Below are 14,509 nucleotides of genomic sequence, written 5' to 3'. Positions count from 1 at the left end.
TAAATGTCTGAGGCTAGATTTGAACTCAGGAAGATGAGTCTTCCTGACTCTAGGCCAAGGGCTCTATCCACTGTGCCACCTTGCTTCCCAATCTGACTCTAGTCCCCATCTTAAAACAACAACAACAACAACAACAACAAAGGGAAGGAAGAGGCATCAAGATACCTGACTTCAAAATTTAAGGGCCTCAGTTTCCTCATTTGTACAATGAGAAGGATGGAACTGGATGTTCTCCAGAAGTTCCTTTTTCAGTTCTAAATCCTACAATCCTCTTCCTTTACTGTCTCTCTCTAGTCACAGGGTTTGGCATAGGGTTTTCTGGAGCTAGATGACTCTACCTCTAACTCCACCTGACGCTCCAAAAACAAACAAACAAAAACCACCAGGCATTCTTACTGGGCAGGGGCCTCTGAGAAGCCATTCACCTCAAAGGAACTGTCCCTTTCCAATCTTTCCATTCCTGGTAATATTAGACTTTTTTTAAGGCAATTGGAGTTAAGTGACTTGCCCAGGGTCACACAACTAGTAAGTGTCAAGTGTTTGGTGTAAGGCCAGATCTGAACTCAGGTCCTCCTGACTTCAGGGCCAGTGCTCTATCCACTGCGTCACTAAGCTGCCCCTTAATCTTTCCATTCCTGGACAGGGACTTAAATTTAGGTCCTATCTCCCACCCACTAGGCCAGCCCCTACTACTACCTTCATCATCTTGGCCTCCTTCCAGGGCTCCAGGTCCCCCAGCCTCGTCAAGGCTGCCGTTGAGGTAGCTGCCGGGGCCCCACTGCTGGGCCCGAGCCTCTTCTGCATCCTCATGAGTGCGATAGATCCACTGGTACAGACCCTTGGGGGAGGAAAAAAAAAAACATCATGAACAGAGAAGTACCCAGGGCTAGGGAAGCAAAGAGGAGAGGCTGACCTCCACAAAGGTGCAGCAGTAAAGACAAGATGAGAGACACTTTCACCACCCTCACCAAGGAACCCCAAACATTTTCACTCTGGCTCTGCCCTCAGCAGCGTCAGGAATTTTATTATTTTTTTAAGGCAACTGGGGTTAAGTGACTTGCCCAGGGTGACACAGCTAGTAAGTGTCAAGTATTTGGTCTGAGGCCGGATTTGAACTCAGGTCCTCCTGACTTTAGGGTCGGTGCTCGATCTACTGTGCCACCTAGCTGCCCCAGCAATTTTATTCCTAATCCATTTCCCACTCCCAAAGGGGGAAATGTGTCCACTGGACTTGGAGTCAGGTGAGGCCCTCATCAGAATATTGCCTCAAACACCAACTAGTTGCTTGATCAGACAAGTCAATGAACCTCCCTCAGTCTCAGTTTCCTCATCTGTAAAGTACCTATGGCACCCACCTCACAGAATTATGGTAAGAATTAAAATTATGAGATAATATATGCAAAGGGCTTGGTACACTTTAAAGCACTCAATAAATGCCCACTGTAATTCTTTATTTCTGTAACAGTCTCAAAGCATTCCAATATTTATTAGTTCAATCAAGCCTCGCAACAGTTTGAAGAAGACAGGAGACTAGGGATTATGTATCTCTCATTAACAAAAGAAAAAATCAGAGAACAGAATAGCTCAGTGGCTTCCCCAAGAATGACTAGGAAACAGCACGGTACAGTGGAAACACTAACAGCTAACATTCATATGTTGTTGTTGTTTAGCTGCTTTCAGTCATGTTGGGCCATTTGTGACCCTATTTGGGGTTGTTTTTTTGGCAGAGATACTGAAGTGGTTTACCATTTCCTTCTCCATCTCATTTTACATATGAGGAAACCAAGGCAAACTGGGGTTAAATGACTTGCCCAGGGTCACTCAGTAAGTGTTTGAGGCAGGATTTGAACTCAGATTTTCCTGACTCCAGGCCTGGATATCTATCCACTGCGCCACCTAGCTGCAGCACTTACTCCTAACTAGAGGACTTATATTCAAATCCCCCCTCTTATGTTTATTACCTGTGTAACCTTGCCAAAGTCACTTAACCTCCCTTGGGCCTCAGTATCTTCATCTATAAAATAAGAAGGCTGCACTACAGGGCTCTGAGGAAGCCAGGTGATGCAGTGCATAGAGTTACCAGCCTTGGAGTCAGAAGGAACTCAGTTCAAATCTGACCTCAGATACGAGCGTGTGACCCTGGGCAAGTCACTTAACCTCTATTTGTCTCCAGCTCATTTTTACAGATAAGGAAACTCTATCCACTGAACCACCAAGCTGCCTATTGCAAACCATATAAATGTTAGCTATTATTTGTAAAGAGAAAGGGTTGGATTACATTGCCCCTGAGGTCCCTTCTAGCTGTAGATATTGAATCCTAGGTAGTGGTTAAGAGTACCTTCCCTTGAAGGAACACTTCAGACACTTACTAACTCTGTGACCCTGGACAAGATATTTCTCTCTCCCTCTCTCTCTGTCTCTCTCCCTCAGTTTCCTTAACTGTAAAATGGGAATAATTACAGCATCTACCTCACAAGGTTGTTTTGAGGATAAAATAACATCTATAAAGTGCTTTCCAAACCTTAAAGCACTATATGAAAGCTGTTTTTACTAAATCTATCATCTGTTTTCAGAAACACAAGTCTCCAAATGCCCAACCCAAGGCTTTTTCTCTACTGTCTAGACTTACCCACCTTTAAGAAAGACTGACTCATACTTTTTTTTTTCTTATGGGTAAGGCAGCACAGTGAAAACAGAGGGTTAGGGATGGGAGTCAAGAGAATCAGGTCCAATCCTGTAATCGAGCCAGTAACTACCTATGCAGCCTTATGCAAGTCACTCATTATTACTCTATTGTCATTCTGAAACGATTGTAATTATTACCATATTATTATTAATATATTATTATCCACCGACAAACTTTAAGGTGCATAAGGATAAGAATCATAAAGAAACTTTGTCTCCCTGCGCCCACCCCCCGGCATTGAACACAGTGCTCTAAAAACAATAGATACTCGAGGCAGCTAGGTGGCGCGGTGGATAGAGCACCGGCCATGAAGTCAGGAGGACCTGAGTTCAAATTCGGCCTCAGACATATGATACTAGCTACATGACTCTGGGCAAGTCACTTAACTCCAACTGCCTAGCCAAAAAAAAAAAAAAAAACCCATATGGCTTCATTAGGAACCACACATGCCATATCAACTTTATTTCCAATTCTGACAAGTTTACTTGACTAGTTATTATGGGAATTCTAGAGATTAAATAGGTACAGTTAGGTACAGCTATAATCCTACAATTATCTACAGAATCTACAACTCTATAGATTAAGTAGGGATAGCAGTAGATAGAGTGCCCAACAAGGAGTCAAGAAGACTCATCTTCCTGAGTTCAAATCTGGCCTCAGACCCTTCCTAGCTGTGTGACCCTAAGCAAGTCACTTAACCCTGATTGTCTCAGTTTCCTCCTCTGTAAAATAAGCTGGAGAAGAAAACTGGCAAACCACTACTGTATCTTTGCCAGGAAAACCCCAAATTCAGATCACAGACATGACTGAAACGACTGAACAATGGCAAACAGATTAAATATCTCTAGATTTCAGCAAAGCATTTAATAAAGTCTCTCATGCTATTCCTGTTCAAAAAAGTGAAGAGGTATGGGCTAGATAATAAAATTGTATAGTTAAATGAATTCAAAACTTTTTTGACCCGAAGAAAAACCATTGATAGTTTAATGTGACACTGGGAGGCAATGGAGTGCCCTGGACTATTGAATGTCTTCATCAATAATTTGGATCACAATTTTAAAAGCTCTTGACCAGCTAGAAAATGGTGAAGGCTCTGATAAAATGAAATTTAGTGAGGGCAAATCTGGAGTCCTACATTTGCATCCTAGAAATCGGTTTCACCAATAGTACAAGATGGAGGACATGGGGCTAGACAGCAGTTTGCCTAAAAAGGCCTGAAGCTTTATAGGACTAAAAGCTCCACGGGTTAACAGGACAATGTGGCAGCTCTCTGGGCTGCACTTTGAAAGGCAGAGCTTTCCAGTAACAAGGAGGAGACAGGTCCACTCTGCTCTGCCCTGGCCGGACAACACTGGAGGGTGATGTTCGTTTTGGGCGCCACATTTTAGGAAGGACCAAGCTGAAAGGTGTTTAAAAGATACTGACTAGGAGATTGAAGGGGTTCAGATTCCTGGCCAGGAGATCATCTGCAGGAATTGATGTTATCTATAGCCTAGAGAACGGGGTAGGGAGGAGGCAGGGAAGAGATAGAGACATATGAAGGACCGTCACATGGAAGAGGAATTGAACTGATTCTGTCTGGCTGCAGATGGCATAACTAGAAGCGATGGGTACAAGTTGCAAAGAGACAGATTTAGACTTGATGTCACAGGGGAAAAATTCCTAATTAGATGTAGTAAGAAGAAGAATAGGCTGCTTCTGAAGTGAGTGTGTTTCTGCCTCCTTGGAGGTCTTCAAGCAATGTCTGGATGGCCACTGATCTCAAACGTGGCATGAGGAATTCCTTTTCAAATGGAGGATGGACTTGAAGTCCCTTCTGACTCTGAAATTCTGTGAAGCTGTTGAACTGGAAGCAGATCAGGCAGCCTCCAACCACAGTCATTCAAGCGCAGCAGCAGCAGGCAAAGGCAGCGAGTGAAAGCCACCACAATGAAATTCTCATTTGGGAGCATCAGGCTGAGCAGAACAAATGGTCAACTCCCTGCCTGGTCAAATTTACTTCACTCTGCCCTTCTAATCTTGAGCTTCCCTGGCTCTGAAGTTCTGCCCGGCAACAGGTTTTTATCCTATCTCGGTCCTTAGGTCTCAGTGTGCCTCTGGCAGGATGGTACAAACCCAGCTTGGTTCTGCATTTAATGCTCACTCCCTTCCCAGCTTGGAACCTGACTCTGACCTTCCTGGAGAGGAGCCTAATGACGAGGACAAGTCAGCTGTGCCCCAAGTGTTCCAGGACACAAGGAAGGTGACAGCCCTTTGTCCTTCCAGATCCCGACATCCTGAAGGTTCCACTCACCAGTGCCTCCTGTTGCCGGCTTCGGTAGGCCAGAAAGTGGTCCAACACCTCTGCAAAGCTCTCATTCATCATGTTGTTCCCATTGACTTTCAAAACACACTGGCCAGCATTCAGTCCCACTGCTGCAGCCTCGGAGCCTACGAGACAGAGAGGCATGGGTGAGATAGGAGGGCAGAAGAGGGCACCCAGGAAAATAAAAAGACTAAGGGGACCAGCTAGAAGGATGGTAGATCCTAACAAGGATGGCAGGATTTTGAGCTAGAAAGGAGATAATCTAGTCAAAACACTTCATTTAAAAAAAAAAACAGGTGAAAAAACTAGATTCCCAAAATATCCACATAGATTTCAACCTAGGTCTTCTAATTCAAAAACCTGATCAGCCTAGGAAACATGGAGAATTCTGAAACAGGAGAGTTTCTAAAACAGAAAATGGGATCTAGAAGATGAAAAGGGATCTAGAAGATGGAAAGTCTAAAAGAGAAAGGTCAAGAGGACAAAGGGGCAGGCAAGGGAAGAAGGAAAAGTAACAAGCATTTATTAAATGCCTATGTGTCAGGGACTGTGCTAAACACTTCACAAATATCTCACCTTATCCTCTTAACTCCATGAGGCAAGTGCTACTATTATCCCTATATTACAGTTGAGGAAACTGAGGCAGAGAGAGGTTAAGTGACTTGCCAAGTTGCACACAGCTAGCTTCCTGACTCCAGGCCCTTTGCTCTATCCAGGTTGCATCAGCTAGCTGACTCCAAAGGAGGCAGATGTTTTGATAAAGATACTTTCTTAAGTCCCTCAAAACCTACCACATCCAATCACCGGCTACCAATACTACCTCCATGTAAGTCTGACCCAGACTCTCCAGGCTTCTCCCTGGCTCACCTCTCCCCACGGCATGGACGTAGGGTGGGGAAGCTCCGCGAATCTGGAAGCACAGGGTTTCAGGATGATCAGGGACTTTGATGATTCTGAGAAAAAGCAGAAGGAGAAAAACATGGAGCCCTGAGCAGCCACAGGAACAAGTCACCCACCCAACACCGACAGCCAAAGCTCAAGGATACTTGGCCTCCTCACAAGCCCTTGAAACTGGCCCTGGCTTAACCATTTCACAATAAAGACCCTATTGCCCTTACCATGTCCTGTCTTGTGTCATAATTAGTTGTGGGCCCATCCTATCCTCCCCACTAGACTGGAAACTCAGCTCAGAATCGTCTTCTTATATCTCCCTTAGAAACAAGTCCATAATAGATGATCAATAAATATTTACACAATTGAACCCCTAATTAACCAAATTCATTTTCACTACCTTCTGCCCTATAACAAGGAGAAGCAGATTAGGAGAAAGAAAGGTACTTAAAACTCAACTAGTTCAACAACCACCCCCTTCCACAAACACACACACAAATATTACAGAGAAAGAAACTGAGGCCCAGAGTGTGAAATGATATCTCAAGGCAGTGGATACTGAAGCCAGCTCCTACTAGCTCACAAATTCAGAGAGCTACATTTTCAGGAATTTTGCAAGTCAGTTGTTAAACATGGTCATTACGAAAAATTAAATTATATAAACTTTAAATCTTAAAAATAAAGGTAATAATAATTAAAAACTCATCACTTCCCAATTATTTTACTACATTTTACTACAGTGTATCTATGCTGTCATGGTCATTTATATCTATGTTATCTGCATGGTGGAAAGGTTACAAAGTGGGGTGCATCTCTTCCCAATTCAATTGATGTCACTCTGATAGCTTCAAATCTGCCACAGTGGGAGGGGGACTGCCTAGACCAGGGGTGAGCAAATTACTGCCCCAGGGTCAAACAGCAGCAGCTGTCTGTTTCCATACAGCCCAAGGGCTAAGAATGGTTTTTCCATTTTTAAATCCAATAAAATTTTATTTTAAAATGTGAAAACCATTCTTAACCCAGCAGCAATTTGCCAACCCGTGGTCTAGACTTAAGAAAAGTGATGGAGAAAAATTTAATAATACAGATGAAACTTAAAAGTTTTTCCATTACATTGTGAATACTACCCCAAAAAATGGGAAATAGTCTTCCAGTGTCTGAAATCTATTATTCAATTCACCAAAGAAGTTGACATAGTTCCATAGGTTGGCTACAAAAATACAAGAGCACAACAAAATTTAAAAAATTTGTCAGAATCAACCAGCTACATGGAAGTTGCAAGAGAATAGTGTATATTCTATTATTATTTGTAAACTGTGTGATATACATCCTTTGTATCAGTAAAATTTATAATAAGTCTGTGTAATATATAAATATGCATATTTTTCTCCAAAGAGCTGGTTATTAAGCATTTACTAGTTCACCACTGCCTTAAAGTCACAAACAGTACAAGGGAGAAAGGAGGAAACATCCAGGGAGTGACCAAGACTCTGTCCCTGTCCAGTCCAATCTTCTACATGCCCTCTATCTCCATTCTATGCCTAGGAAGACCTTCAGAACAATTACCCTGATGCCTTAAAAACTCTGACATATATCTCTGTATATATGTGTGGGTAAGTAGTTAGGTAGGAAAGTAGTTAGATAGATAGACAGACAGACAGACAGATGTGTTAAAGAATGCATGCATGTGTATGTGTGTGTTTATCTTACAGAATTTTAAGAAACTAAAAGAGACCTTAGATAAGCCCCAGATCAATTTCTTCATTTTAAAAATGATGAAACCAAGGTCCAGAGAAGGAAAGTATCATGTCCCAAATCAATTAACAGCCAAGCTAATAAGACTTCCGAAATCCCACCTGGTGCCCTTTTCCATTAGACTGCAACAAAAATACATTTACCAGATCCTATTTACTGAGGCAAAAAGGTGGAGACAAACATTTGAGAAATGTCTGGGGTTTAGCGGTTTTCTTTTCCATAACATGTTGTATTATATTGTCATGTTATGCAATTAAATATGTATTATGTTGTGTGTGACATTACATTATACAATGTTATATTACATGATATCATCATCATCATCACCATCATCATGACCCTCATTTCCCAAATCCTCTCTTTAACCAAGATCTCAGACTGTTGGCAGCCAGTATCACCCAGAAAACTCTGACTTACTCTTTGGCCTTGCTGGCCACAAGGAGGCGTAGGGGCCGACGAGAACAGAATGACTGGTTGAGGATGGCCTCCACTTCTGAAAAAGGTCGTAGAAATACAAGGTCCTCATTTATGGAATAGATCTTCCTTCCTACTTGCAGGCCAGCCATCTATGGAAAACAGATACACTGAGTTACAGAGAGAATAACAGTCCAACCACTATCTGATACTCCTATGGTACCTTATAATGAAAAATAACCATTATCACTCACATTTCTATAGTATTTTAAAGGTTTGGAAAGTACGTGCACTTCACAGCAATCCTGTGCCAAAGGTAGCACAAGTATCATTTTTCTCCATTATATAACTGGAGAAAATGAGGGCCAGAGAGGAGAACTGACTGTCCCCAATTAAGCAACGAAGTCAAAATCTGAATCCAGGTCTTATTCCATATTCTATGCTCTTTCCACTAACTCATGCTACCTCACAAGCCAATGGGGTCAGAAGTAAGATCACAGGTTCACAGATTTACAACATCCAGTCCAGGTCTTTCATTTTACAGGTGAGGAAACTGAGGTCAAGAGAAATGAAGTGATATGGCAAAGTCACAAAAGTATTAAGTAGCAGAGCCACAATCTGAACCTAAGGCTTTTGATTCTAAATTCACTTTTTTCCACCACACCATGCTTACTTTGATCCTCACAAAAATGCCTTTAGAATCTGTTACACAGATGAGTTAACTGATTTGCCCAGAGTCCCATAGATACAATAAAAAGTATTACAGTATCTGATTTCATGTCCAGTGCCCTTAACCTCTTAAGAAGACTGGCGAGGCTGGGGGAGTGGGAGACAAGCTAAGAAGAAGAGTAATAGTGGCTGATATCTTCCTTTACCTTTCCCTCCCTGAGAGCAGTTAGTCAAAAGAAAGGACATGCCTAGAATGGTGATGGTCATAGTGACCCACTTCCCCAATATGACCTGCTTCTTTAAGCAGAGTTTCCCAGGCCTAGCTTTCTCACAGAAAGAAGCAGAAAGAGTTTCCCAGAAGCCCAGTTCAGCTGATCTAGTTGAAAACTTGCTCAGAACGTAGGGGAAATTCATCTGGAGAAACAAAAGGTCAAGAAATGGTGGAAGAAAAAAACTGGGAAGTAAGGGAGCTGGCAATACCAGATTGCAAACTTACTACAAAGTGGTCAACACTAAAATAATGTTACAGATTACAGCTAGGAAAACTGGAAAGCAATCTGGCAGAAATCAAGTTTAAACAAGATCTCATACCATATACCACAATAATCTCCATGGATTCATGACACAGACATAAAAGGTGATATCATAATCAGATTGGAAGCAAGGAAGGAGAAACCTTCTGCTACTGTGGTCACAGGAAGAGTTCTTGACCACAGAGGGGATAAAATGACAGGAAATCAAATGGACAATTTTAATGGCATCAAATTGAAAAGAGAGGTGGAATGGCATAGTCCAGAGACAGTTGGTCTCTTAGCTGGGCTTAAGTTCTGCCCCTGACACATGCAGGCTGTATGACCTTAGGAAAACTGCTCAAACAGGTTGCAAATGTGGCCTGAACCAGATTAATATGTGGCATACAAGAGTTCATTTCTAATTTAAGTTTCACATCACTACCTTAAGCAACCCTTTTAAAAGACTACAATTTGTAGAGAAGATGCCAACCCTATGTTGAAAGATCCAGGAGTTCTCTATATAAAAGAAAAATCACAGGTCCAGACCTTGTCATTAGCCTAAAATTGAAATGCTTTTGCACAAACAATCACTACAATTAAAATTTTCTAATTTTTACAGTTAATTAGGAGGAATCTTTTCAGCAGACTTTGTTGATAAAGTTCTAAAATCCATGACATATAGGGATTTGATTCAAATATATAAGAACAAGAGCCATTCCCTTATATATAAATTATCAAAGTATATGAACAAGTGGTTTATCAAAAGAAAAAACTATCAACAACCCAATTGAAAATGCAATAAGAGAAAAGCAAATTAAAACATATTTGAGATTCCATCTATCACATTGGCAAAGATTTTTGTTATCTTGTTTGGAATTGTTGAAGGGAAGGTAAGAGGACAGGCATACTAATGCATTGTTGGTGGAGCTATGAATTGGTCCAGTCATTTCTGTGGTCCACTGCCATAGAAAACAATTTCGAATTAAACTCAAAATATCACTAAACCACACATACCTTTCAACCCAGCAATACCCCTAAAGAGATAAAGCAAAGAGGGGAAAGAATTCTATATACAAGAAAAAATGTGTTCTTTGTTGAAACAAAACCTATAAACTAAGCAAGTGCCCTCAACTGGGGTTGAATGGTTGAACAAATTGTAGTGTATAAATGTAATGGAATATATTGTACCATAAGGAATGAGGAAAGGAGATCTGGAGAAATCCAGCAAGACTTTTATAAACCATTGAAAAATGAAATGAGGAGAACCAGGAAAATAATTTACACAATGACTACAACATTGCAAGAGAAACAACTCTGAAAGATCAGACAGCTCTGAGCAATGTAACGACAAACCACAACTCTAGAGAACTCAAGGATGAAGCATACTCCTGAACGAGAGGTTCAGAACACACTAAGATAGACATGTTGTTTTCTGACATGACTAACTCATGGATATGTTTAGATTGACTATGCTTACTGGTTACAAGAGAAGATTGGGGGGGCAAGAAGGTAAAGGAGACTTGTGGCTGAGAAGGGGACCTACTGATATCAATGCCAAAAAGACTGTCAATGAAGCATTTTTAAAAAATGTACAGAATGAACAGAAGGAAATTCTTGGGGAGACACAGACAAGCAGAATCACTTTGGGCTACATGTCTTCTGAGAAGCCTTGTACAGCTTTGAGGCTCTGGGATTCAAGTGTTTTGTGCCTCAGCTACACAGACTTAGTGGCTGGCCCAAGGTCACATATTGTCTTCATAGCTAAAATGCAAATCTATTTAGTTCTTTAAGGTTTACAAACGCTGTCCTCACGACATTCTTCTGAAGTAAAGAATGAGGGACTGTTATGTATCCACTCCACAGATAAGAAAACTGAACCTCAAAGACACAGCCAGTTCACAGTGGCACCTGCACCTGCAAATCTCCCACTGCCCCCATTGTAGCCTCCATCATCACAAAAATGGAAGGGGTAGCAGACTTGATCTGTGTGATAAGAGTGGGCACTGAATACGGATTTAGGAAGCTTGATTTCAAATCCCTTTTATATTACTTGCGTCCTGTATGTTATGTCTCCTCCTCCATGGAGCTCAGTTTCCTCCTGTTTAAATGAGACTAGAATACCTCTTGAGACAACTTCCATCTCTGTGATCTTAAGATTCTATGAACTAGAAGCAGAGGGTCACTTATGAGTCAGTGACAGAGCTGGGACTCTGACCAGCTCTCCTGACAGTATTTTTTCCATTACTCCGTAGAGCCTCCCCCTTCCTTTCATGTCATGAGATCACATTGGAAGATATTTTCCTTGGCTCACGCCTAAGGCAAGCTAGTTCTCTGCACCCACCCTGGAATATCTCACCTCGGCCAATGAACCTCGCTGGACCGACTTCACCATGATCACCTTGTTCTTTTCTTCTATGTCAAAGCCATAATCATCCTCTTGAGGTAATATCTGGGAAGTCAAAGAAGCAGACAAATTAATGAGGCTACAAACTACCACGGGCCCTGACACCACAATACCCAGGAAGCATCTCCCAAACACATGAAGACAAACGATCTGAAGAATGAAACCAGAGCAGTCACCACCTTGGTAACATCACTTGTCCTGAACATGTTAGTCCCTTGCTCAAAAAGCCTTCAGAGACTCTCTATTGCTTCTAGGATAAAATTGAGACCGGTATTGAAAGTCGTCTCCAATCTGGTTCCAACCTTTTATTTCATATTAAACTTTTCATCTTCATTTCATCTTTATTTTTCATATTTTTATTTTGTATTTATTTGCATTTCATATTAAAAACCCTCTCCAATCTGGCTCCAACCTACTTTTATTTCATAATAAACCACCCTCTCCATGCTAACTGTTAGTCAATTTGGACTACTAACTGGTTCCAAAACTCAGTATTCCCTCTCAAAAGATTTCTGTGGTTCATTCCCCCATAACATGAATGCACTTCCTCCTCATTAGCTCTGGCTTCTACAATGCTTTTCATAATTTCTCTGTAGTTTTGTACTCCTATATGTGTATACACATACATGTGTATATACATACATGTGTTTACACACATATACATATGAAACATTTAATCACAATTATATATAAAATTATAATTTTGCTTGTTACAATTCTGTAACTCTCAGTGCTATTCTTCCTCATTCTGAGGAATATAAATGAATTGCTATTACTTGTTATAAACATATGCACGCATATGCTCATAGATATATTAATAAATAAGGCTTTTATCCTCTATCCCTTTCTGGGGATTTTTCTGTATGGGGAGTTGATTCTACCTTGCCCCATGGAATTCTACACATTTCACTGTAGAATCCCTCCTGCCCTCACAAAAAAAAAAAAAAAACCTCTATAAGACAGTAAGCATGTGGTAGGCACTGCGCTAAGCACTGGAGATACAAAGAAAGACAAAAGATAGCCTACCCTCAAGGAGGGTAGAAGACAGTTATATACAAACAAGCTATGTTGACAATTATATACAAACAAGACATATACAGGATAAATAGGAAATAAGCAACAGAGGGAAGGCACTAGAATTAAGAGATTGGGAAAGGCTTCCCTTAGAAGGTAGGATTTTAGCTCTGTAAGGCCATTTATTCTTTACTTGAGATGGCAACCTAAAGTGATTCTCCTGGTAATTATCTTTCCAGATAATTGGCATACATCCTTTAAGTATCCATTGTCTCTTGCTTTTTTGTTGTTTTTTTAAAATTTATTTTGATTTATCAATAATCACTTCCATATGCTTTTGAGTTTAAAATTTTTCTCCCCCTTCCTCCCCACCACCCTCCCCACAACGGCGCACAATCTGATACAGGCTATACATTTACATTCATATTAAACATATTTTCACATTAGTGATGTTGTAAGTAAAAATTAAAACCAACAGGAGGAACCATCAGAAAGAGGAAATAAAACTCAACGGAAGAGAAAAAAAAATAGCAACTAGACTTCCATAGTTCTTTCTTTGGATGTGGATAGCATTTCCCATCACAAGGCCTCTGGAGATGTCTTAGATCCTTGTATTGCCAGGAAGGGTTAAGTTTATCAATATTAGTCATCACACAACGTGGCTGTTATTGTGTACAACATTCTCTTGGTTCTGCTCACTTCACTCAGCATCAGACCATACAAAGTCTTTCCAGGATTTTCTGAAGTCAGCCTGTTCATCACTTCTTATAGCACAATAGTATTCCATCACATTCATATACCACAACTCGCTCAGCCATTCCCCAACTGATGGGCATCTTCTCAATTTCCATTTCTTTGCCACCACAAAAAGAGCTGCTATAAATATTTTTGTACATGTGGGTCCTTTTCCATTTGTATGATCTCTTTGGGATATAGCCCTAGAAGTGCTATTGCTGGGTCAAAGGGCATATGCAAATTTTTATAGCCCTTTGGGCATAGCTCCAAATTGCTCTCCAAAATGGCTGGTTCATTTCACAACTCCACCAACAATGCATTAGTGTTCCAATTTTCCCACATCTTCTCCAACATTCATCATTTTCCTGTTTTGTCATGTTGGCCAATCTGATAGGTATGATGTGGTACCTCAGAGTTGTTTTGATTTGCATTTCTCTAATCAATAGTGATTTAGAGCACTTTTTCATATGACTATAGATGGCTTTAATTTCTTCATTGAGAACTGCCTGTTCATATCCTTTGACCATTTATCAATTGGGAAATGGCTTGTATTCTTATAAATTTGACTTAATTTTCTATATATTTTAGAAATGAGGCCCTTATCACAGAGACTGGTTGTAAAAATTCTTTCCCAATTTTCTACCTTCCTTTTAATCTTAGTTGCATTGGCTTTGTTTGTGCAAAATCTTTTCAATTTAATGTAATCAAAATTACCTATTTTGCTTTTCGTAATGTTCTCTATCTCCTGTTTGGTCATGAATTCTTCTGTTCTCCATAGATCTGACAGGTAAACTATTCCTTGCTCTCCCAGTTTGCTTTCAGTATCAGCTTTTATATCTAAATCATGAACCCATTTTGACTTTATTTTGGTATATGGTATGAGATTTTGGTCTATGCCTAGTTTCTGCCATACTCTTTTCCAGTTTTCCCAGCAGTTTTTTTCAAACAGTGGGTTCTTATCCCAGAAGCTGGGGTGTATCAAATAACAGATTACTATAGTCATTGACTACTGTGTCTTGCATATTTAACCTATTCCACTGATCCACCACTCTACTTCTTAGCCGGTACCAAGAAGTTTTGATGATTGCTGCTTTATAATCCAATTTAAAATCTGGAATGGCTAG

The 14,509-nt window shown here is 40.6% G+C and overlaps 1 protein-coding gene across 1 annotated transcript in view; it reads right to left on the bottom strand.

Annotated features, from left to right (window-relative positions):
* The window catches only part of PREX1 (phosphatidylinositol-3,4,5-trisphosphate dependent Rac exchange factor 1), a 243,998-nt gene that overhangs the window by 36,327 nt on the left and 193,162 nt on the right, over positions 1-14,509 (bottom strand). Inside the window, exons 17-21 of the mRNA XM_027851373.1 lie at positions 11,589-11,681; positions 8,055-8,203; positions 5,859-5,944; positions 4,980-5,116; positions 697-838 (exon numbers count right to left, since the gene is read on the bottom strand). Coding sequence (XP_027707174.1) covers positions 697-838; positions 4,980-5,116; positions 5,859-5,944; positions 8,055-8,203; positions 11,589-11,681 — 607 coding nt within the window. The remainder of the gene's footprint in view (positions 1-696; positions 839-4,979; positions 5,117-5,858; positions 5,945-8,054; positions 8,204-11,588; positions 11,682-14,509) is intronic.

The sequence above is a fragment of the Vombatus ursinus genome, unplaced genomic scaffold (assembly GCF_900497805.2).
Source record: "Vombatus ursinus unplaced genomic scaffold, bare-nosed wombat genome assembly UNPS02000580.1, whole genome shotgun sequence".
Classification (NCBI taxonomy): Eukaryota; Metazoa; Chordata; class Mammalia; order Diprotodontia; family Vombatidae; genus Vombatus; species Vombatus ursinus.
The sequence above is the reverse complement of the archived record's forward strand: the minus strand, read 5'-3'. Positions and strand labels throughout refer to the sequence as shown.